Raw genomic sequence first — 26,845 nt, 5'->3', positions numbered from 1 at the left:
TCAGTTGTTCCTCTGTTAGCCTCGGTGGACTCAGTTCCTTCATTTAGAGGAACAGGAGCATCTTCTCCTCCTTGAGGAACAGGAACATCATTGATCATTATTTTCGAATTCCTCGTTCCTTTCCTCTTTCACTTCTTCTTCTTCTTGTGAATCTGTGTTCCTTGTACTAGGTTGTGCTAACCCTATCTCATAGTCATCAACCTGTATGCTTGGATTATGTTTGTCAGATTCATCAAAGATTACATGAATGCTTTCTTCAACACACATAGCTCTTGTTATATACTCTATAAGCTTTACTATGTGAGGAGTATCCTAAAAATGTTGCTTCATCACTCCTTGCATCAAATTTTCCAAGATTATCTTTTCCATTATTATGCACATAACATTTGCAACCAAATGTTCTAAAATAGGTGATGTTTGGTTTCTTTCCAAAGTAAAGTTCATAAGGAGTTTTATTAATGATAGGTCTCATCATGGCACGATTAATTATGTGACAAGCAGTATTAACAGCTTCAGCCCAAAAGTTCCTTGGAAGTTCACTAGCAATTAACATGGTTCTAGACATTTCCTCCAAAGTTCTATTTTTCCTTTCTACAACACCATTTTGTTGTGGTGTTCTAGGGGCAGAAAAATTATGATCTAGGCCATTATCTCTGCTTAGGTCATCAAATTTATAATTTTCGAATTCCTTGCCATGATCTGATCTAATGTGCATTATTTTATGTCCACTTAGGTTTTGAACTCTTTTAGCAAAGACAAGGAACTCATCATAAGTTTCATCTTTACTAGAGAAAAAAATAACCCAAGTGTACCTAGAGTAGTCATCTACAATCACAAGTACATACCTCTTTCCACTTCTGCTTTGAATTCTCATGGGTCCACATAAGTCCATATGAATTAACTCTAATGGTTTAGTGGTACTTACAATCGTTTTAGATTTGAAAGAGGATCTTACTTGTTTACCTCGTGCACATGCATCACAAACTTGATCAATATGAAATTTTATGGATGGTAATCCTAAAACAAGGTCTTTTGATCTAAGTTTCTCAAGTAATGAAAAGCTAGCATGTCCTAGACGCTTGTGCCATAGAAGTGAATCATCTTCAATAACACTAAGACAAGTTAAATTGATTTGAGGAACAAGGTCTAGATCCACAATGTATGTGTTCCCTTTCCTTGTTCCTTCCAAATAACCTTCTTAGTTTTAATGTTGATGATTAAGCATTTTTCTTTATCAAATTTTACAGTATTTCCTTTGTCACAGAATTGAGAAATGCTTAATAGATTATGTTTTAGACCTTCAACTAAAAATACATTTTCAATGGAGTGTAATGGTGACTTACCGACCTTACCCATAGCAACATGTTACCTTTCTTATTATCACCAAATGTTACACTGCCACCTTCATAGGTTGTGAGTGAGAGAAACTTCGTTTTGTCTCCTGTCATGTGCTTGGAACAACCACTATCGAGATACCAAGTGTTGTTCCCCCTCACTCCAACCTGCAAAAATCAACTAGTTGTTAGTTGAAGGAACCCCATCTTTCGTGGGTTCCTGTTCTTGACTAGGATTTGTTTTGACAACCCATTTTTTCTTACTTATTGTCACTTTTTCCCAATCATCTCAGATTTTATTGACATTGATTTATGTAATGACCTACCTTGCCACAATACATACAAACTTATCATTAGGTAGATCAACATATTTCTTTGTCTTGTTCCTTTTCTTGTAGTTTTCAAAACCAAGACCTCTTTTGGTCTGTGGTTTCTCAATCCACTTAGGAACTTTCATGATTTTGCCTCTGTTCCTTGCGACAACCAGTTCCTTTTTAAGATTACAGATCTGTTCCTTTAAAATAATTTTTCTTTTATTATTTTTTCAATCTCAGATCTGTATCCTTTCAAAGGGGTTGATCTTATATCAAAGGAACTCAGAACAGGGACAAATTCCTTCAAGTGTGAAATCTCTAAATTAATTAGATAATTTTCATTTTTCAAACTTCATAATCATTCTTTGATTTTTAAGTTTTTATCAAAAAAATCAAAAAATCTAGTTTCGACATCAGTTCTCATTTTCTTAAGCCATTCTATGTGTTCCTTGCAAACCTTTAAGGCTTGTTCCGTTTGTTCACGTTTTTCACGTTCATCTCTACATTCAAGAATTGCATCATAAAGAAGATCATATATTTCAGTCCTAGTTTTACCATCTAGTTCTGACTCAAGTCCATGTTGACTTACCTCAATTTTTCTTCATCTTCTTTTTCGTCAGTGTTTGCCATGAGGCAAAGGTTTGCTGTTTCTTCAGTTGGTTGTTCCTCTTCTTCTTCCGTCTCTGAATCTCCCCAAGCAGCTATCATAGCTTTGCGCACATTTGCCTTAGAGAAAGGTGCTTTTGATTCTTTGTTCCTTTCAGCAAAGCGTTCCTTGTTCCTTTCTTTGGTTTTGTCTTTTCCCAAAGAGGACATTCTTGATGAAGTGATCTGTACTTCCACATTTATGACAAGCAGCTTTGTTAGAAAATTTCTTAGTTTTACCTTTGAAGTTTCCATTCTTCATGTTCCTGTACATCTTTCGAAATTTTCGAACCATGAGGGCTGCTTCTTCTTCTTCAGAGTCCGAATCATCTTCATCATCTGCTTTGAGAGCAATTGATTTTGATTTGGAGCTTTCACCATATTCAGTATCAAGGTGAAGCTCATGAGTCATAAGTGACCCTGCCAGCTGTTCTAAGTTGAACTTAGTGAAGTCTTTTGTTTCTTGAAGAGCGTGACTTTAGCCATCCATCTGTCCTTAGGAAGACTCCTAAGAACCTTTCGAACCTGTTCCTCAGATGAAATAAACTTTCCAAGAGAAGCCAACTCATTTATAATGTTAGTAAAACGAGTAAACATGTCTCGGATGCTTTCTTTGGATTTCATGCAGAACAGTTCATATTGATTCATAAGTAAATCAATTTTCGATCTTTTAACTTCATTAGTTCCTTCGTGGGTTACTTCTAGTAAATCCCATATTTGCTTTGCGGATTTGCATCCCATGATCCTATTATGTTCATGGGGTCCAAGTCCACAATGCAATATTTAATAGCCATGGCATTTACTTCCATTTTTTCAAAATCAGATTTGTCATAATCAGAGAGGGGTTTAAGAGTTACCTCATTTTTGTCATTTGTAGTTGTGACTTCGAAATCACCAACTTCAATGACTCTCCATACCTGATAGTTTTCAGCCTTGATGAATATCTCCATGCGGTTCTTCCAATAGTTGTAGTACTTCCCATTGAACATAGGAGGCCTTTGAGTGGAATAACCTTCTTCAAGTTTCTCGGTGGTATTCATTGTTCCTTGGATCTTTTTCTCAATAGGGTTTCCTATCTTACGTGAGTTCTAGCTCTGATACCAATTGTTATTTCCCTAGGAACACTACAAGAGGGGGGTGAATTGTAGGTGTAGAAATAAACGTAACTTTTTGCGGAAATTAAAACTTAAACGAATAAACAAGCTAAAGGAACACAAGGGATTTTTACGAGGAAAAACTTCTTGGGCCCAACAAGAAGAAACAACCTCGACCACTAGGGATTTTAAACTCAACACTTTCACTAATTAGGCCAAACAACTCTGTTACAACCTAATTCTAACTCGAGCCCCACCTTGAGTTCCTAAACTCAAGTTCCTGAACCACTGTTCCCTTAACAGCAGTTCCTCTCAACTTCACTCGAAGTTTTCTCACACATACAAGCTTCACTCAAAGCCTTTCTCTTACAGAACTTCACTCAAAGTTCCCTTACCCCAAAAACCAAAATACAATTGATCGAAATAAGCTTAGTGGAATTAGAGTAAGAAGGCAAAGAACAAATGGCTATTATGAGAGAATGAAGGCACTGACACTTAATAAGTTAAACTCACTTAATTACTTAGTCAGACACAATTTGGAACTTATCTAGACTTCTATATTTATAGTGTTAATCATGAAGAACGTGGGATTAATGTTAGAGTACATGTTTAGTCCATTAAACCATGATGTTCCTTCCCCTAAGGAACACGTTTTACATCATGTCCCATGATCCCATGATGTAATAGCCCTGTTTTTAAGAGTCTTTATTTAAATGATAATTATAATTATTAAGTTAATTATGTTTCGAAAATTCTTATTTTATTTGAGTTGGAGTATGAATTATTTTGTCGTGCTTAATGTATTATTTATTTAACTTTACGGAGTATTATTATTATTATTATTATTATTATTATTATTATTATTATTATTATTATTATTATTATTATTATTATTATTATTATTATTATTATTATTATTATTATTAGTAATTCATATATTAAGTTTTATGTGAATTAGTCTAGTTGTACTTTTCCCAAAATAGAAACCCAAAACCAAACCCTGGTCCCATTTTTTTGTCGGTCAAGAGGACTAAACCCCCAAACTCATCTCCCTCATTTTCTCTCTCTCCTCTCGTGTCTTCTGTTCAAGGACCCAAGCCACTGCTTCCTCTTTCCTCTCTTCGTGTCATCCAATTTTCAGTGCCACCCAACTACTTCATGTGATTCATCCTTTCACATTCCAATTCTTCAGTTAATTAAGGAGAAAACCTCCATAATTCTCTAAAATATTTCACTCTCCCGAGAAACCTCAAACCCATCTCGTGCGAAATTCCAACTCCATTCGTGTCTTTCTCCTCTGTTCGTCGGCGACTTAAGTTCACCGGAACCCTGACGTTTCCTCGCCGGAGATTTGTGCTGCAGTCCCCCCCCTCGCGATGCTGCTGCTGTGGTTCTTCTTCCCTCGCGTGCTTCGTCCGCTGCTCGGCTTCGCCACCGCACCGGAGCGTTGATACCGGCGAACGCCTCCTGCATCACTGCGCCCTGCCTTCTGCGTTGTCTCGCCGGAGTTCAGCTTGTCCTTTTCTGTCTTCTGTACTCGTGGTGGTGGTAGTGCTGCCACGGGGCAGCCTTCTTGTCGGTACTAAACCCCCCTCCTTTGTTCTTTGTTCCTTTTCTTCTTGTTTGTCAATAGTGAGTGATGATTCACTTGTTGATAATAGTGATTATAGTTGATGATACTTCATTATTGTTGGGTATGAATTCTTATTTTCAATCGATTGTGTTGTGTGGTGGTTTTGCTTCATGATGTTCGTGTTGATTTTATCAAAATCTGATTTAATAGCACCTGCCTAATCTTTTCTTTGTTAGATGAAAATTCACATAAGGATGGATTGATGGTCTTGGTGGTTTATGTTGTGAAATCTGATTCATTTTCTATGTTGCTAATGATTTTCGGTTTATGGTTTCATTTGGTGAAGTTGTTTATGAAACCAGTTTATAATTTAAATTGTAATTGGTATTACTAGTAAGATATTGTGATTGAAGGCTATACCTTTGTCGATTAGTTCAGTTTCGAAATCTCAGAATATCTTTAGTTTAATGTTGATAGAAAATTACCAATAAATGTGGTAGTAGTCCAAGTTTATGGTTGAAGTATAAGTTAAAAGAATAGTAATTAAGAAGTGTATGATGTTCATGTGTTTAATTAGTTTTCTCATATTAAGTTAGAAAGAGAATAAATTAGTCCTTATTAGTAATGTGAAGAGTACTTGAGTTAGTTTTATTAACTATGGTTTTGATTAATGAACTTGTGGTTAATAAAGTATTTTAGTTTGATAACTATAAACGGAATAGGATAATAAAATCGGCTTATTTGACTAGGGATTCACTAAAGTAAGCTAGTGTGTGTGTTTAACTACATAAATCCAAGTAAGTTAAGATTTACTTTGAAGAAGTCCCACTTAGATAATGGAATTGTTTTAATGAAATAAACTCACTATGTATGACGATGAGTATGATCTGTACTTGGTTTTATTACTGTTTGTGTTAATAAGAACTCACCTAATGGTATAACATGGATTATATTTAGTTACTTATAATCAACCTATGATCAATGAAACTTGTGTTGTGTGTTTTTGGTTTATTCTCGTTAGTTAATTTAACTGAGAGACTTAGTAATATTGTTGTGGATATTTGTTGACATGATTAATTACTACCAGTTGTGTTTATGTTGATAATTGGAATTTGAAAAGCATATATGTATCGATTTGAAATATGTCTTTATAAGAGTTAGACGATTATGGTTATCTACAGGGGAAATGACTAGGTTGGATACAAGTTGCTAATTACTTTAATAGTCTTGATTAGTGGAGGATGATTTTTGAATGGAGTATCATTGGGGATCATGAAGGAGATTATAATATTGGAATTGTTATTCGATTGGTTAAGGATTTGAGTGCAAGATAGAAATAAGTTTATTGAGGTTTATTTATGAGTCGAGCTAGCTTCATATTCTCAATATATTTGTGGTAGCAAAATTATGTTCTTGATTGAGGTAAGGTTGTGAGTTATGTTTAGTTGGGTTAGTTATATAATTTAGAATTGTGATTATGAATTGGGATGCAAGTCGATGTAGCTAATATCATCGAAGTTATTGTTACTAATTAAGGATTAAGGAAATTAGAATGTTAAAGGTTGATCATTTGTGAATTGGGAATAAGTTACGATTACGTTTTTATAGTTTAGATTAGTCTAATTTTTGGTTATTGATTATCAATGTTATTTTGAGGTGATTGTTGGAGGATGGCTATGTAGACGTATATAATTCAAGATGACATGGAAATCAAGTCATCATGCTTGGAGGTTTCGCATAATTGTGATAGAGTGGATGTAACCTTTATGTTCAGCAATATATATTTAAATGCTCCTGTGTGCGTTATATGAATATTAGATATCATATATCGTTTATAGTAATGCCTGTGATTATAGATGTATCTCTATGAGTTAGTTGTGAATTGCTATTGGATTATTATAAAAGTATTCTTTTTGTTCAGTCATGGGAGTTTTTCGAAAATACTATGTTTCTGAAAATATGATTTGGTATGATAATGAGGAAATGATTCAAGTATGAGTTAAGACCAGATAAGATCGAATATGGTATTATTTTATGAGTATTGAGGATTCAAGTATGAATCATAAAATATCTTATTTTATAAATATGAAAGTGAGGCATGAATAGGCACCCCGAGTTAGGGCGGGTAGAGTCCCTAGCTGTTGCCTTCCAGGAGGGGCTAATTCCTGGCGTTATAGGACATGTCCGGGTAAGTCTTGCAAGCATAATAATAAAAGGCTGGGTGACGACCCTCACTAGTTTGGGACAGCTGGTACTGTGTGGTACCCCTCTCCACTCGCGTTCATGCCAAACGATCGGATTTTGTGAAAATATAGTAACTGAGTTGAAAGGTTGATTAAATGAGAATATAGAAATATGTCACTGTTGAGAGTCATCTTATTGAATTTTGTTACTATATGACTGATGAAGTATTATGGAAGTGAATTTGGAAATGTAATATGTATGTTCAACAAGAATATTGCTGCTAAGTATGCTATGATTGGTGTGATTGTTGAACTTATATTGATTGTGTGAGAGTCGTTTTCAAGTAAAAACCACCAAAGCATGTGTTACTCTTGTTTACGGTTAGTACTCAGCTTTGCTGATGTGTATATGTTGTTTTGTCATTTCTGTGGCCTGTCACTTGGTGGGTGGCAGTTTTCCTAAATGTTTCGGTTGAAGCCGAAAGTTAACCTTTGCAAGTTGAAGCTGATACAAGCTGGAGTAGTATTATAGTTGCTATCGAAGTGAGGACGCTTGACTTTGTAATAGTTAGTTATTTATTTTCTATAATCTATTTCTACATTTAAGAGTCGCTAGTTAGTGCTCCTAATTCTCTATTGGTTGTTGCTCCGCGAAAGCGTTGAGATTGTTGAGCTTTGGGATTTGGAAATATTTATAAATTGCAATTGCAACAGGTTCATATTATTTCTCGCTTTAGCGTTGTCCTATTTTCAAAGGAAACTCTGCCGGATTTTCTGTAGAAATTTATGAGAATAGAGTATGAGAATCAGAGCGTAGTTATAATAGTTAATTTATTTGAATAGAGTTGGGAATTGAGTTCCACACTCTCCGATGTTGTTCGGTGAGTGTGATGGTAACAGTCCGAGTTACCTCGACTAGAGTCTCTTTCGCTGTGCTTAATCCTTTGTAAGCTGGTGGGGAAATTCGGGCTGTTACACATGAACTATAAATGAACGTGGATAAAATGCAGCCATTACTCCTAAGTAATAGGAGTTCCTTGAGCTTTATCCGAAATTCAGTTTTTATAAACTCTTTTTATCTTTAAAATTGAATTTCTAATCTTTAAGAAAATAATATCTTTGAAATAATCTTTCTAACAACCGGATATTTATTTTCTTATTTTCCGAAAAATATAATTTTTTTCTAAAACAGATTTTTCTTTTTAAAACTGATTTTATAATTTGAAATTAGATATAACTAATTTCCTATATTGTAGGCATGACTTACTCAATTATCTTTTTAACCGTTACAATTTACACGCCTAAGTCTAGTTCCTTTTATTAACTCAGTTCCTTTAACATATTCGCTAAGTGCCACCTAGTTTGTTCCTTACAAAGGAACAAACGCTCATTCTCAAATAGACTGCCACAGTTCCTTACCATTCTTTCTTGTTCCTTTACATTGGAACTAGAAAATAAAATGCCTAGCTTCTATTATTCTGATCCAATGCTTGCTCCAGTATCAACATAAAAACTTCTTTACTTAGCCTTTTGAAATCCTCTCTTGACTCTTCATTGACTTCGTATTCTCCCAGTTCCTTGCATTGATACCTCAAACACCATACACTTAAATAATTCATTAGTTCACTACTTAGTTTGTTCCTTTGTTTCTTTGTCATTATCAAAACTAGGGTTCAACAATACTAGACTAACGTATATATATATATATATATATATATATATATATATATATATATATATATATATATATATATATATATATATATATATATATATATATATATATATATTATATATATATTATATATATATATATATAAAATTTTCAATGTTTGTCTGACCAAGTGATTAAGTGAGTTTAGCAAAGTAAAGTGTTAGTACCTTCATTCTCTATAAGCCATTTGTTATTTGCCTTCTTACTATATTCCACTAAATTTATTGATCATCATAATTTTGATTTTAGGGTAAGGAGATTTTGAGTGAAGTCACGTATAAGAGAAGCTTTGAGGGAAATGAGTTAAGGTGAGAGAACTTCAAGTGAAGTTGAGAGGAACAACTATTCAGGGAACAGTTGTTCAGGAATTTGAGTTTAGGAACTCAAGGTGTGGCCCGTGAGTAATGTTAGGTTGTAACAAAGTTGTTTGGCCTAATTAGTAAATTGAGTTTAAAATCCCCAGTGGTCAAGGTTGTTTCTTCTTGTTAGGTCCAAGAAGTTTTTACTCATAAAAATTTCTTGTGCTCCTTTAGCTTGTTTTATTGTTTTAGTTTTATAATTTCGTAAAAAGTACGTTTATTTCTACACATACAATTAACCCCACCCCTCTTGTACTATTCCTATTGAAATAGCAATAAAGAAGATAAATAAAAAATTCTTTAAATTGCTGAGAAAAAAAAGAGTATAAGTCATCTTTTTATTTTTTTAAATTTATAATTTCTTAGTCAAGATGTTATTCGAGCGAAATGGGTAAACATGATGAGAAAAAGTAAGCATAGAACAATTTCTTTTATCTTCATTTTCAATGCAATGTTTTGTAAAAATAAATTGTAAGTACAAACTACGTGTTTATTTTTCACATTAATATCAATGTTTTTTACGATTCCAAATATCAATTTTAATACTAATAGGTCATAGCACACATCGCATAAATATGAGGCTAGTATTAAAATTAAGTGATAGCAGGGATCACATGCAAAATGTATGGCTCATAATCCTTTGACTTATATTAAATTTCATGGTCGTTATTCAAAAACGACTATCTTATCCATACCCAAAGCACTCTTTAAAAAAAACAATTAGGGTGATTCTATCATGGTATTTTGTGAAAAAAGACCATGGAGGTCAAAGGTGGTCATACAAGTGTGAACCACACATTTGTGTTAATGGACCCCTTACCCCTTTTCTTTTAGTTGTTAAAACTTTTTTTTTCATTTTGTTTATTTACCAAAATTTATATAAATAACTTATAAAAATCCAAAAAAAAAGTTAAAACAAACAAACCAAAATGAAAAAAAAAATATTTTACCAGCCAAATGAAATTTCACCTGGGGAAAAAATTTATGGAGCCAAAATTTTTTCTTATTAATTTTCTCTTTCCGCCCTCTTCTCTACTGTTCTTCATGTTCTTCCTCCAAGAACTCAAGAATACGTTTACTCTTCCATGATTCTCAATTGGTTTCCACCCAAATTCGACCCAAACTTCCACTTGTCCTTTAATGTCAACCCAATCTTCCATCTTTTCCCTCAATTTCGACTCAATCTTCACCTCCATTGTTGAACTACCAAGTTTATGACCTACATGGAAATCGACCTAAATTCTTCACACATAGATGAAATCGATGTAAGTTATTTCGCATATTAACAAATTTATGATTTTTCATCTTCATTTGTGCGTTTGAGTAAGATTAAACTTGCAAATTATCAAAAATTTCCCCAAAAAACTAGGGTTTTAGGAAAAATAAAATAAGGTGTAGGTGATATGAAAAAATTTGTAGTTACATTTGCTGAGTAGATCATACTTTAATTTAGCAATCAGATGAAAATAATTTGCAAAATTGTCGAGACCTCCATTGTCGTATCCATTGCAGGTTGAGCTAATTTTTTGTCTAAGTTAGTGTAGAGTTTAGGTAACTACTAAGCTACTTTGGTCGTGACCTAAAATAACCACTGTATATGTTTAGTAATTACCTAATTAGATTAGGATATTACCACATATTTTAGATCATCTCCTAACCCAGTTTAGAGCATTACCTAAAATAGTAATTAGCTTGGGCAATGTCCTCAAACTATTTGATCATAACATATATGATGAGGACATTGTAGGATTAACATGTGGGTTATTGATAAATTAATCTATGACGTTTTATGTGGTTTTATATGACAATATGCAATCGGGGTAAAGCGTTGCATTTTGCCTTTTTCTTTTGCTCTCAAATGATAGAATCGAATGACTTTGGTGATGTGAAAAATTCATTAATGGAATGTTTATGTGAATAGCGGATTGGAATGGTAGAATTCTTAAAACAATCGTCTCCAAAGTGGATGCGATATTCTCAAGTAGTGCGTATTGAGGTAACACTAGAGAAGCTTATCTCAAGCCTACTTCTAGAAGATAAGAAAAAGACACATGATAAGGGTGTGAATGATAATCACACCACCAATAGATGATAAGGTAATTATGGTGGATGGTAGATAACAAAATCTTCAGCGATATCCCAACTATCCCTACTAAACTGGAAACGATGGGAGATAAGATGTGCTCTCCGTTTATAATTCTCATACTTAGTGATACCTTGATATGTGCAAAGTGTAAAATGGATGTTGACAATGATAATGAGACTTTTGTGCCTAGTGTGAAAGTTAGATCATGATTTAGAATTGAAGATATTCGCTTTGACACCCCAAGCCTATCTTTAGTTTGGAAACCCTTTGGGACATGCCATTAAAGAAGTTAAGGCCAAAAGAGAGCACCAAAAAAGCCAAGACAAAAAAGAAGAAGATGATGGTGTATCAAGCGTTTTGGACACGCCTTTAAAGAAGGTGATTCCGAAGAAGATCGCCACATAAACACACCTCCGAATGCCAGAGATATACGGATAGAATTTATTTTAATTAGCTCTATTAATTTGTTCTCCTTACACATACTATGACATTATACATTGATTTTGTTAATGACCAAATTTGTGTTTGATCATTTCATATGTTCATATACTCTTATTTGTTCTTGTATTTTTTAATGTATGATGAGATATGACCCAAAGTTTTCATGCTATATTATTTTGAGTCCCGAGTTGTAACAAGTAAGCAAATTTACATTGATTTGGTAATGATCGAATTTGTGTTTGGTTATTACCATACATTCATATATATACTCTTATTTGTTCTTATATTGTGCATGCGTGAAGAGTTATATGACCCAAAGTTTTTCAGACGGGAGTTGTAACAAGTATATAAATAAGCTGGATACTCTTAATCAAGGTCATGATTTTATGGCCGGAGTTGTATTTGGTCATTGGCTTATATGTTGATTGGGAATGTTACTAACATCAACGCGTTTAACATAATAGATGACATCTATGTATGTTACTAACTTCACTTAGTGTTATCTTATTTGTTATTTGTCTCCATTATGGTAGGCAAAAATATCAACACCGAAAAGGTTAAAATGTCGGAAGAAGGTGGGAGTGACACCAAAGAATCATTGGTATCAAATAAAACTTTCCCGTGTTTTCCTATGTCTTTAGTATACAGACTTTTATATATATATATATATATATATATATATTATATATATATATATATATATATATATATATATATATATATATATATATATAATAGTCCAACAAACTATGCCTCGAATTGTAGGAAAATGCTAAAGAGAAAGCGGTTGGGCAACAATTTCACTTACTTAATAAGGCCCTTAAGAATGGGATGTCCAAGACGAATGAAGTTTTTATTGATCGGTCATTTACCCAAAATTGTGGTAGGCCGCTTTCATTTTTCGAAGAGTACGTACCCTCTTTGAACTCGATTGAAAGAAATATTTGCAAGAACATATTGAAAGGACCGTGAAATGAAACTATTTACCAGCCACAAGAGTCTTGGAGTTTTCTTAGTGCATACAAATGTCATTATGTACCCTGATCAATGGCTAAGGACTCAGGTACATACACTATTCATTTCAAATTTATTTCTTTGACACGAGTTTGGGTATCTTGTGGTCTGACAGTATTTGGTGATCATCCAAACATGTTTTGGTGAATACCTAAACTTATTCAGAATACAAAATGGTATTCTGATAGTGTTTGATAATTACCAATGATATTTTTAGTCATCGCCCAAGTTATTTAGGTTATATGATAGTTATGTTTGACATGGGTCTGGGTAATGACCTTGGTGTTAAGGTAATGACTCAAACGTATTTTCGTCATCACCTAACACTGTCAGAACACCAATCTACCATGTCAAAAGGTTTTGGTAATTGGCCGGTCTACTATTAATTTGTGTTGGATTTCACCCGTTCCTTTATGTGTGTATGTATTGTAATAACCCAGTTTTAAGCAATTTTAATTAAAAGATAATTATAATTATTAGTTTAATTAATGGTTTAAAATCTGCATTTATACCACTAAGTTTTAATTACAATATTTTTTAGAAAAGTAAGATTTTGCCCAAGAATTACAAAATGCCCTTATGAATTTCAAAAAAAAAAAGAAGGAAAAAAAAGAGGAAAAGCTTGTTATGTCATGGCTTGCTTTGAGAATGCCAACAAATTTTCTTGTTGTCAACTCTTACTTCAAACTCATTTCTAATTGTTCAGTTCTCAAATGAAAATCTAACTAGGAGATTATCAATTGAAACCCAAAGCCTCGTCTACTCTAATTCCCTTGCAATATAGAGTTGCTACCCATTCATTCTTTTCTCTCTCGAACATTATTCTTTCTCCTCTGTTTTCGCCAATATGTTTCCTTAATTATTTACTGCATGCAATATAGTTTTGTTCTTTGTTTCTTCATTAAAGTTGTAGATTTTTTCGAGTTATTGAATTTAGGCTAAAAAATTTCTTCAATCGAAGTTCGAAGCTATGAGTTATGGCCTTTGCAAGTTTGGTATTGCTGATGTACTTTTTATGCATTGCTACTGCATGTTGTTGCTCTTTATTCTCTCAATTCTCATCTTGTACTTTCTCAAAGTGGAAATACTCATATTATTGAAGGTATAAGTTAAACCCATTTTCTTCTTTTCCCCCTTAATTTGAAGAACCCATATTTAGATTCCATTGGGTTTGATTCAATAAAATTTGTTAATGATTGAGTTCTAAATTGTTGTTATAATCACAAATCAGTTTGTGGCAAAGTAAAGATTTAATCTTGCCTTTTTATTTTAATGGATTGAAGATTATAATATTTATTAGTTCTTTTTAAGTTAACTTAAGAAATCTGATATATATATATATATATATATATATATATATATATATATATATATATATATATTTATATATATTATTTTATTGATAAAGTTCTCTATGAATTGGGATTAATTAGATTCAGAGATTGATGTTGTGAGATTGGTTTAGAATGATATATGATTATTGCTATTAATAAAGATTGAAGTTAGCCTGTAATGATTGTAGTTAGTTCATGAAAAAGTTTAGAAAGTATGAGCAAGTCAATTTATTTATCTAAATTATAGTTGGGATGAATGTTAATTGTTGTTATTATTGTTGTGAGGTGATTCTTGGAGATTGATCATGAATTGAGAGATTTGGTCGGTATCCTGGCCAAGAAGGGATTTGGTCGGTTGATAAGCAGGGCTCCATGTTGCCCATTGGTGGGTATGAACTCCTTATGATACTCCTTCAAAACAAAATTAGATGAGGTATTTGTTATGGCTGCACGTCAATAGACCATCGGCTGCACCACTGTTTTTTCTTGCCATGGACGAAGAAGGGAAGAACCCATACTTATTCCTTCTATATCCTAGAATATATATCTTCAAGGGTGGATCTCTCAAATATGGTGTAGACCCATGGCCGACTGTTGTAATGCAAGAACTTTCTTTTCTTCCAAATATTTTTGAGCATTTGTTTGCATTTGATGCCCATTCGGACGCCGGTCATCCTGGGACCTAACCACCAGGTTTCATTCCATCTTACTTCGCTGCTTGCTACATGCCGGTTGTTTTCTCTGGTTGTCCTTCAAGAAATTTCTTGGACAAGCAACATTCTCTTAAGATCTGTTTTCTCGGTCGACTCTGGATTCACCTGAAAAATCAGCATATTGTTCTTGATCTGTTCTTGGAAGACTGATGCCATTTTCCAGATGAGCAACACTTAAAGGACGTTTAATATTTTCTTAGAGAACAGGTACTTGATGTTGATCAGGAACATTAGATGGAGTCCCTCCCTCGAGGTGGTCGATCATCATCCACAGTGTTTTCTACTAGAATTTGATAAATGCGATTTCTAGCTACGTTGGATGAGTGACAGTCAGTCATCGCTACTTCTCCTATAGACTGCGCCAAATCTCCGTCTCTTTTGTATTCCGCTGCCATTATTCATATCTTTTTCCTTATTTTAAGTCTTTGTTCTTCTTGGTTTTGGACGGGATGTTACAACTTGTGAGTCAAAGAACTTCTTACTTCAATATATTCTTGGAAAAGACTTGTGCAACGATGCCCTTGCTCCGCACTCCGAACCTGTAGTAAAGGAAAAACCTTGAAGGTTTTTGTAGTGCTTCCCCCTCTGAAGCTTAAGTTATTTTAGGTATGGAATCAGGTGTAGAGATAGCGAGAGAAAGAGAGAATATTTTAGTAGAGTAATGGCACAATATTCAATGATCTACCTTTTACCCGATTTTGAGGGGACTATAAATAGTGTTTTGAATCTTAAAATTGCCATTTAATGTCACCCTAGAATGGGCGCATTTGATTGGCTAAGCAATCATAGTTTGACACGTGGAAGACAATGATTGGAGGCTGAAATGAATCCAATCATATGTAGTTGTTTTTTGGGAATTGGGCCTTGATTATTTCCTATGGCCAAAAGCGGGCTTTACAATACCAGAGGAATAAAATGCTTTAAAAAGCTAAGTTTCCCTCCAATTTCAAGGACACATGGAAGCCTCTGGTTTTGTCCACGTGCCCGCTTCATCAACCATTCATGTTCAGGTCACAACAAAAGTGAAAAAGATTTCCCCCAAAAATGAAAATTATAATTTCGATTTAACAACTTCTCCATCACAAATTCATGACTACTTCATGAATTCTTACCATTTCATTATAAGAGAAGGGTATTAGATTAAGAGAGGAAAGAGAATTACTAGAAAATTCGAGAAGAATTGAAGATCCGTTGAAGAGGATGGGAGGAAGGGAAGAGAGGAGAGGGAAAATCTAGGAAAAAAAATTCCATTTTTTTTGTCAAAATTATTTTTCGAACTTTAAGAATTTTTTTCAAATTATTTTTGTATTTTTTGAAATTATATAAAACATATTCGGAAATTAGAATAAATAATTTTGGTATTTTCTAAAATCATTTCAAAAGCAAAGAAAAAACCAAAAACTGATAGAAATAATCCCACTTTTTCCCCGATCTTCTCAAATTGGTCCAACCTTTGCATAATATGAGAACACTTCCACCTTTACACCTTATCTTCTTAAATGAAGCATTTACCATGAGCAACTTGTTGCACCGGTTCGAACCGCCAACAAAAATCACATCAACATCTTTGAATTTAACTTAAAATTAGTAGATCTGTAGACCTCCAATAACAAACTCCCAATTCTATCTTCTTAAATTCAAGAAAACTTCCTCCTCCTCATGCCTATATCAGGTTAGTGCATCCATTTTCATCTTCTTTGTCGGTGACAACTCTTATTTTCACTATCAACATCGTTCTTTTTAGTGTGAGTTGGTTGTCACCACTCATCTTCTTCTGTTTGTTGCTGCAGTGCCCAACCAACCCACTTTATATCTCTTTTGTTTTTGTTATTTGGATGTTGCCGACTTCTTTTTGTCCAACTATCACTAACATGCGTCTATATTTGTCTATTGTTGCTGCAGCAAGGTGCAGATTTTGAAAAGTAATGAATTTAGACTCAAAAATTGCTCAAAAAGGAGTTTAGAGTTAGGAGTTATGCCATTGGTGATGTTGCTGCCATTTTTCTCATGCAGCTATAGTTTCATCCTTGTCGTTGACTTACTGCTATAATGTGTTGCTTGTTCCTTTGTTTCTACTCCCAATTAGTAAAAGCCTAATAAGTATATTAGGCTGAGTATTGATTTGTAAATGTATTTGAGCTAATAATGACAAGATTTTGATTTGGATAGGTTTTCTTTGGATGTAGTTTTGGAGAAGAAAAAGTGAGGACCACTGGAACAATGAGGAGAAAAGGATAGAAGGGGGGAATTAAATAAATAAAAGAAAAAGAGAAAGGTGTTAGTAATGATCAATGACATGTGATGTGTTCAACCTATAATTGAAGGTCATCAATAAGTAAATGCTTATTTTAATAAGATAAGGTAGAAAGGTGGATTATTCTCTGATCATATGAAGGTGGGATCGTTTAAAAAAAATCAGCAAAAGGTGGGGGCGTTTGGTTTATGAAGGGGAAAGGGTAAGGGTTTAAGAAAGAGAAATAAGGAGAAAGGAAAAGAAAACCCTTTGATTAAGAATGTTGTTTGGTTGAGAATAATGAGAACTCATCTTCCTCATCTCACTATTTTTCCCCCACACTCTCTCCTGAGTACCACCGCTCCCACCGCCCTCTCACTGCCGCCCATCAACTCAACCTCTCAATGCCGCCCCTCACTACCGCCCCTCACCAGCGCCACCCACCGTCGCCACCTACCGTCGTCACCTCAGCAATCCCCCTTCCTTCTTAACTTTCTTTACCACCATTAAAGGCCACATTTGAGGTTTTAAAGGTCAAATTGGACCATAAAAACTTCAAATCTGAAATTTTTATTGTCGAATTTGACCATCTAAAGCCATAAACATGGATTAGAATTGGGTTTTTTAGTTGGGTTGGGATTTTTTTTCGTGTGGGTGGATTTGGCTCGAGTGGTGATTTCGGCCATGGGTACGTGGTTTTCGGTGCGTGGGTTGGTCTTTTCGGCCATGGGTTGGTGGTTTTAGCCTTGTGTTGGTGGTTTTCGGTGCATGGGGTAGTGGTTTTGGTGGCATATGGTAATTTTAGGGGTTAGCGTGGTGGTTTCATTGGCGGTACTGGTGGTTTAGTGCGGTTCAAGGTTGGTTTCAGTGGCGGTCAAAGGTGGTTAGGGGTTTGGAGTGGTGGTTGAGTTGTTGGGGTGGTGGGTTCGGTGGTTGATGTGGTGGTTGTGTGGGGTTTGGTGGTTGGGGTAGTGGTCAATGATTGGTCAAGGCCACCATGGGGTAGAAGAAAGAAAGAGTAAGTGAAACCTTGGGGGAGGGTGGGGAATGAAAGTAGAGGAGTTTGGGGGAAAGGAAAGGGTAAAGGGAATGATTGATATGACTTAACAAACAACAAGTAAGAGAATTGAGCTAGTTGATTCTCTTACCCTTTCCTAAAACCCCCAAACCAAACACCCTAATTTTTTCAAAACAAAAAAAAAATCTATATGTATAAAACTCATATTCGTTATGGCCCCACAACTTTAATGGCTCTTTGTTATTTTTTAAAAGACACCTTAGAATTTTCAAAATGACTACGGTGGAATTATCCAAATAAGTAAATGAGAGATAGGTGCCTGAAAAGTGAGACTGAAGAAGAGGAAAAGAGAGTACGCAAGGAAGAGTAAGAATGAGCAACTGAGACTACTCCCTTTTCTTTCCTTCCCTCCCCTATAGGCGACAATTGAATCTGTTGATGCAAACTTGTTAACAACTTACACAACAAATGAAGCAGAGGATTGAACAACCTCTTCGTCATAGTTGTTCAACCCTCTTCCTCATCAAATATGTTTTGCTTGGATTAATCCTCTTTTTTGGCGTCTTTTGTTTCTTTTTTGGCTCTATTCCTTACTCTCTCACTCTTGACCCCCACAACTATCACTCCGTTGTCGCCGAAGACGGGGTTGATCCCGTCTTCAGTGGCACTGTTATCAAACATGATGATTCTGCTGGCACTTTCGATCTTCTACACCTCGATTCTCTGCTCCCTCAGAGTATACCTGTATGTTTCTCTTCCTTTTTATTGAATTTTCATTTTCAAGGTTGTAATTCTGATTTTTTACGAGATCTGTGGTATGTGATTTTTAGGATATGTGCTTGTTTTTGGATTTATGGAGTTTTTTTTTATAGGTTTCCATTTTCTGGGAGGAGTTTCTTCAATCATGTTGGTAGTTTAAAGGAATTTTGAGGGGAAATCTTACTCGATTTCCTAATTGAAGTTATGCCAGATGTAGCTTATTATTTCCATGTTTCTAAACAATTTTGTGCGGTTATTGATGATGCAATAATTACTTTTAGCGTCGTAACAAACATTTGTTTTACTTGAATCCCATGAACGAGGGCTGAATTTTTAGTTCCTATTAAGTAACTATATAAAGAAAGAATTACTACTCTTCTTGTCGAGACTAGGGGAGTTGTATGTTCAAATGTGATGAATTGTTTACAAGCTCTTGAACATCTAAAGCATTTTAGCAAACTGCTTTGTGACCTCATCACTTTCATCTCTGGAAAAGACTTTGAGTTGTTTTGAATAGTTTGTGTTCTTAATATTGTCAAAGCTCATTTATAGCATGTTGAGTAATGTGCTGCTTCGGCTGTTAGAGAAAACTACGTCAATGTGTTACAGGCTTACAGCCTCTTCTTGCTGTTAGATCGTGCTGCACACTCTACTTTTCTGCGGCAAGAGCACAGCGTGTGAGGCTAACAAGTCATGACTTGGTTGGGTTTTTGGCAGGAATTTCTGAAGAGCATTGAGTTTACGTAATGCTATGTGCCTATGCACATTTTCTTACAACGAAAAGGCTTGAATAGTGTCCTTGTGTTCTAGTAAGGGAGAACTGGCTTCTTAATTGCTGTCAAATATACCCCAGATGCTTTAATAATCCGAACAGCTTGTCCAATTTCTTCCTTACTAATTATTAAGCTTGGGTCAATGGTGTGAATTAAAAGGACATGTGTGTTTGGCTTGATGATTTATTCGAAACTGGAAGGAAACAAGATATGTACTTCATCCATTGTTATCCTAAATCGTCATTGGATATCTTTCCCTCCAAATTTCATCAATTTAGAGGAAAGGCAAATTAGAGTTTCTAGCCCTTGTTGTTACGTCAGCTCCTTTTCTACCTTTTTCTGTAAACTTTAATTAAGCAAACAAAAATTTTTGAACTTTCTTTTTCATCCATTGTTATCCTATGGAAACATTTATATGCTCCTATCTAGTAAAATGTACCGTTGTTTTTTTATTCCCTTATAACCCAAATCCTTTCCTCCAAGTTTAGCCATTTTTTCTGATTGCATCTTATTTATTCACACTACTAATAGGCAAGATGGCCCACCATAATGGCTTTCCTAAAATACCATACTTTTTTCTCTCTACAATGTTTTTTGGGACAAATGATCAAATTTCTCAAGAATAAACTTGTGTTCCCAAAACAAATTTACATTTTGTTATTTCAGTCTTTTATCTGGGGGCGGGGTGTTGGAGCCTGGAGATTGGGGGAAGGAAAATTCCAGGGTGATCCTTGCTTGTTCCCAAAGTTCCCATGTCTTTTGGGATTGGTAAACCCAACCAGCGATATACAACAAACAAGTCTTTCCTCTTGTTGAGGTGGGGGGCGCAGAGCAGTTCAAAAATGAACCCCAAGAAATGAGCTCCTTTTCTGTAATCTATGCTTTTTGTAACTTCCATGAGTTTTGTTTCCTTCATGACTTTTTAAACTGCAACCCCCCCCCCCCCTCTCCAATGCTAATATCTGCAGCATATTCCCTTTGAGTTGAGAATTGAATTGGTTGGGTTTAATTTTGCCTGAATTTGCTGGGTTATGTCTTGGTTCTTTTTACAGATATGTGACATGAAATATTCAGAGTTGATACCATGCTTGGATAGACATCTAATATACCAGTTACGGTTAAAGGTAAATCTTACATTAATGGAGCACTATGAACGTCACTGCCCACCTCAGGAGCGACGTTACAATTGTCTTATTCCACCTCCAAATGCTTACAAGGTTGGTAAATTATTTCTTTTCTTTAGAGACTAAGGTTACTCCTGTTTCACTTGATTTTGAATCCGATGAATTTATTGTTAGAAAATCAGATACCTGTCAGATGGCCTGCTAGCAGAGATGAAGTTTGGAAAGCAAATATCCCTCACACGCACCTCGCACAAGAGAAATCTGACCAGCACTGGATGGTTGTGAATGGTGAAAAGATTAACTTTCCTGGTGGTGGAACCCATTTTCATGATGGTGCTGATAAGTATATAATTGCTCTTGCAAGGGTATGTAGCATTTCGTTCATGTTATAGTTCTGCGATATCTGATCAATCATACTAATGAATCCTATTACATTTATGCAGATGCTCAAGATTCCAGGTGATAAACTTAGCAATGGTGGCAATATCAGAACCGTTCTTGATGTGGGATGTGGAGTGGCGAGCTTTGGTGCATATCTTCTATCCCATGATATTATGGCCATGTCATTAGCACCTAATGACGTACATGAAAATCAAATTCAATTTGCATTGGAGAGAGGAATTCCGTCTACTCTTGGTGTTTTGGGAACTAGAAGACTCCCATACCCCAGCAGGTCATTTGAAATGGCCCATTGCTCTAGATGTAGGATAGATTGGCTTGACAGAGATGGGATTCTTTTGTTGGAACTTGATAGATTACTAAGACCAGGGGGATATTTTGTGTACTCTTCTCCTGAAGCATATGCGCAAGATCCAGAAAATAGAAAAATCTGGAATTCGATGTACAGCCTTCTAAGGAGGATGTGCTGGAGAGTTGTTTCAAAGAAAGACCAAACTGTAATATGGGCGAAGCCATTAAGCAACAACTGCTATTTGAAGAGAGAACCTGGAACTACACCACCACTATGTAGTTCAGATGATAATCCAGATAAAATGTGGAATGTTTCAATGAAAACATGCATCACCCCCTATTCAGCAAGTGAGTGTCATTGTTTAAAGCACATTACGTAGTCATCTAGTTCTTGTCAAAGACATAATCCTTTGTGGCAAAGGATTATCAAAGGGAATAAATTAGTTTGATCTGCTAATTTGATTTCCGTGGAGCTATTAATTTTTGAGAAACTAGTCTTGCAGTTACCTAATTTCTTGTATCTGACAAGGTTATTTGCTTCTTTTTGTCCAAATTGTAGAATTAATTGCATTTTTTTACTTTATTTGATGGAGAACTTCCTGTGTCACCGGACTATGACCTGTATCTAGATCTGATTGGAGGATATGTATATAATTGCTTGGTTCTAGAAAATCCATTTCCTTCTAAAGATTAGACAACTGGTATGAGTAATTTCCTTATGCTTTTTGGGGGAAATCAACAATTTCTTTAACATTTTCATTTTCCTACTGATGATATATATACCTTAATGCCTACATGAAAGTCTGATAGAGGACCTATGACTTTACTTGAAAGCTTATTTTGTTAGCTCTAGCCCTCAGTTTGTAGATTTTATGAGGTTAGTTACTAAATAAATAATTCCACTGCGCTTCCAATGAAATTGTCAAATTAGAGTCTGTCAATACATTGCCTGAGGGTACTCTATGTTTACCAGTTTTTATTATGATTTGACCTTGAGTATTCTTTTGTCAGATGTCGCGAAGCGTTTAGCCTGACAAGGTATTAGATACGATAAAAACATTCAAAGCTAAGCAAAATATGTTAAAGGTTCTTATGATAATACCTGCTAAAACAGGGATTACATTTTACGTATTAGCTTATTAATACTTTTGTATAACCCCAATACCTGCTGACTAAGTACTTCTTGTCCGACCATTCAACCCTTGAATTTGTATTTCCCTATAAGGTAATAGTAGCTAAGTCATCCTATGATATACAATCAGTTTCCATTTCTAAATAAGTTAGTAGGTTTTGTATTTACTGGTCTTTCTATGCTTTTTTTTTTGGTGAAATTGGATCAAAATTGAAAGTTGGAAAGTTCTCTTATTTGCTGTATAGGTTCTTTATCATCTTCTTTTATTTTTTATTTTTGTTAATCTGTTCTTGGTGTGTATTCTCTACAGAGATGCATAAGGGAAAATCGAGTGGTTTACTTCCTTGGCCGCAGAGGCTTACTGAACCTCCACCTCGTTTGGAAGATATTGGCATTAGTGCAGAGGAATATCAATCAGACACTGTATGCTACCCTTGCTACATATACTTAATTATGCACACAAAGCTGTGATTCCCTTTGTAATAGTTAAGTTTAAGGTTGACTGACTGTGAGGATCCATATGTCACAGGTAACGTGGCGTTTGAGAGTGAGTGAGTATTGGAAGCTGATGAAACCCGTTGTACAAAAAAACACGTTACGTAATGTCATGGACATGAACTCCAATCTTGGCGGATATGCTGCTGCTTTGCATGATAGAGATGTTTGGGTGATGAATGTTGCTCCAATTCGTTCTGCTTCGAAGCTGAGGATCATCTATGATCGAGGTCTCATTGGAACTGTGCATGATTGGTAAGAAGTTTTATGGCTTTGTCTATATATTGTTGCTTGATATCCAAGTAAATTTAGATTTTTAGTCTTCACTACCTTTTTTTTCCTCAAAGCTTGAGTTATTTTGTGCTTATTGAGAGAAAGTGTCCCCTACTTCACACTGTATGTCGATGTATGATCACAGATCTCCTAGCACAATATTGCACCTCGTTGTCAGTGGCTTTCATCACGATTTATGTCATAATCATTAACTATCAACCCTAGTCTTCCGTCTAGGTGGGGTGAAGGGGATATATGTATACAGCCTTATCCTTGCAACTAAGATGAGGTGATAGCAGGGCTTCTTGATTTGGAACAGAGTACAATTTCTGTGCTCACTGTTTACTTTCTTGAAACTGTTGATGGCTCAACAATCTCAACATAACCTGCTGCTGAGTTTTGATGGATAGACCAAATAAATCCTTTCAAGTAAGCAAAACATATATTCATCCTGCACAATTAGATGTAGTTTGATCGTGTAGCTCAATCAAGTATCTCCGAAGAGAGACATTTGATGTGAAGTTTGAATTCCTTGTATTTGGAGTATATGCACTGACACGAAGCATTTTCTGACCTTATGAAAGCTTATGAATATAGTTCGCATCTTGTTCAACACTTGGTGGTGAAGTAGGAAAATGAAGCACTGAAATCTTAATTGCTGAGAACAACTGACTGAATTTTTTTCTTACTGAGAGACCCAGCACTTTTAGTATCAGCATATGATCTGTTCGCATAAGACTTATAACTTGCAGAGAGCTTTCTTGAGAGGCTAATTGAACACTGAAGTACCTTATACGGAATTGTCCTTGAAATCCCAGGATTGAAACAGTCTCATCTTTCTTTTCTGCCAACCCCTCTAATAAACACTAAACATGGAATTCTAATGCACGCTGTTTTCAAGGTCAAAAGCATAAGCAACCTCAATATTGTCTCCTGGAATAGTAGTATACTTGGTATTACGCCAATATATTCAATGTTTCGTCATTTATCTAGTTTGCCCGCTCTATTTGACCTACAAGTTTTACGATGACAGTTCAAAAAATGGAGAAGTTTGATAGCACATCTTCAGGACTTCACCTTTTTGATGGCCCTTTTTTTGTTCTTAATTTCTAATACTTATCTGGAAAGCAAGTTGAGTTTGAAGCACATGTTCCATTGTAGGTGTGAAGCATTTTCTACATATCCACGCACGTATGATCTACTGCATGCTTGGATGGTGTTCTCAGAGGTTCTGGAACGGGGCTGTAGTGCAGAAGATCTTTGATCGAAATGGATAGAATTCTGAGACCAGAGGGATTTGTCATCATCAGGGACCATCCTTCAGTCATAAACTATTTGCACAAATATTTGATTGCCTTGCATTGGGATGGATGGGGTTTGGAGGTGGAACCAAGGGTAGATACTTTGTCACTGAGTGAAGAAAGAGTTCTAATTGCACGTAAGAAGTTGTGGCGATATGGGGTTACCACCTAAAGGTATGTACATAGCCTAAAAAGTTGCATATTTCAAATTGCTTAGAATATGCAGTGCCACATAATCTAAATATAGAATCGTTTTAAGGTCTATGCAAGTAAGGCCACCTGGGTGGCAAATTGGTAATGTAACCTTTTGAAATTATCCAATTAGTAAATTTTTGACACTGGAAGCTTTGACTATAATTTCTGTTGTCTTTTTCTTTGCCTTTTTAGATAATATGTAATGACGTGTCTCTGACTTGAGGAGTTGCCTTAATAGATGCTAAACTGTTGAACAGAAGTAAGTTGATAAATTTGAAGTAACAAGTACATATGTCTTCAACAATCTGGAAGAACATGAATGCTTACTGGACCTTTTCCTTAACGAATGAGCTTTGGTTTCTTTTTTTCTTTTCTTTTCTTTTCTGTTACATTTTTTACTGATCTCTTTTGTTGGGTGGAAAGTGTGGTCTGTGTAATAAGGGAGCTTCCTTCTGCTTTAGGACGCACTCGATGCATTGCATAATGAATTTCACTATATCTATGCTAGGATTCAGGAGGTTTTTAATGTAATTACACTTCATAAAAAACCATAATTACCCTAAAATATGTTATCAAGATAATGACATAATGCATCAGTAAAATAACCAAGAATTGAAATTGTATTAAGTGAACAAATATGGGATTTATATGATTACCCTCCCATTCTAAATGGAAATGCCTAGATCGTACTCAAGCTAGGATGTCAGTTGTAAAACCTGGTCAGTCGCTATGCTCAATGTAGTTCCTTAATCCTTGTCTAGGACTAGGTGAGGGGGAAAAACCGGCCCCTTTTCTTGTATGTTGAATTTGAAGTAGTCAATTACTACTCTGACTTTATTAGTATTTCATTGCTAATAGTTTATATTAAGCTATATAGCATTTGATAGTTTATGTTTCTCTTCTCAAAGGTTTGAATACTGTTGTGAAGCATCCATGGCCTTATCAAAAGGATTCTGATCTTGGTTAGCATTTTGTAAAATTACATCCTGATTTTGTGGCCGACAAACATCAACTGCGGTGAGAAAACTACTTGGCAAGATTCAACTTGAAAGCAATGGCTATTAATGAACCGAAGGTTTGTTAATGTTCTTTTTGGGTACCCTTGATACGCTTTTATTTGGCTGAGACATGAAAGCCACATTGTTTGGACCTTGGCATCTTTTGCTGCAGAAGTATTTCTATTGCGGTCCTTGTCTCCTTGGTATCAGTATTTTTGTTGATGGAGATGTTGTCCATTTTATTCTTGGGTAATTCTATTTGGCAATCTAACTTGTGTCGATTGGATTCACGTTAACAGTAGTATGCACCACACCAAAAGCACGTGTCAATTCTCTACAATCTATTATATCATTCAAATTCATTATATCATGTCGAAACCTACTATATTGTGTAGAAATTCACGTATATTATTCAGATACTATATTATGAATAACCTACTTCATCTCTAAACAATTTGCTATATCATGAAAAAATCCACTAATATTATACCATGCAAAAATTATATCATTTTTGAATAATTTAATATATCATTTAGACAATCACTGTATCATGTAGGAACTCACTATATCATTCATATACTTATTATATTATGCACAGATTACATTTTTCATATATTAAAGCACATGTTACAATATATATACTAAACAATATATATCTTTTGCACATAAAACATTAAAATTAATTCTTCCATTATATTGCATATAATTTCAATATATGGTTTTCGTTAAATAAAATCAATTATATTGTATTTAAGTTCACTATATGTCTATAAAAACTCAACATATAGTTAAAATCAATTTTCAACTCGGTGCACACTAAGTTAGTATGTATTAGATCCATTTAAGTTTTTTTTTTAGTTCTATATAGTGCCTTTCTATATTTTATTTTTCTATATAGTACCTTAATATGTTTTTGGTATATTTAATCTTCTAAAAGACTAAATTACAAGTGCGGAAGTTATATAATGCAATCAATAATGTTCGAACAATGTAAAAGAACCAAAGAACAGGATAGTTCTTAGATTATTCAATGATAAAGGCACAACCACC

General features: G+C 34.8%; 1 protein-coding gene across 1 annotated transcript; it reads left to right on the top strand.

Moving 5' to 3' along the window:
• The first annotated feature begins 18,342 nt into the window (after positions 1–18,342).
• Positions 18,343–26,074, top strand: LOC104908505 (probable methyltransferase PMT9). The gene is given in 9 exon segments (XM_010697621.4): positions 18,343–18,799; positions 20,640–20,804; positions 20,894–21,076; positions 21,155–21,749; positions 22,844–22,956; positions 23,063–23,283; positions 24,463–24,557; positions 24,560–24,776; positions 25,706–26,074. Coding segments are annotated over 8 exon segments (1,863 nt in total). The 5' UTR covers positions 18,343–18,523; the 3' UTR covers positions 24,775–24,776; positions 25,706–26,074.
• The last annotated feature ends 771 nt before the right edge of the window (positions 26,075–26,845 follow it).

The sequence above is a fragment of the Beta vulgaris genome, chromosome 6 (assembly GCF_026745355.1).
Source record: "Beta vulgaris subsp. vulgaris cultivar EL10 chromosome 6, EL10.2, whole genome shotgun sequence".
NCBI classification, from domain to species: Eukaryota; Viridiplantae; Streptophyta; class Magnoliopsida; order Caryophyllales; family Amaranthaceae; genus Beta; species Beta vulgaris.
This window is presented reverse-complemented; position numbering and strand designations above follow the sequence as displayed.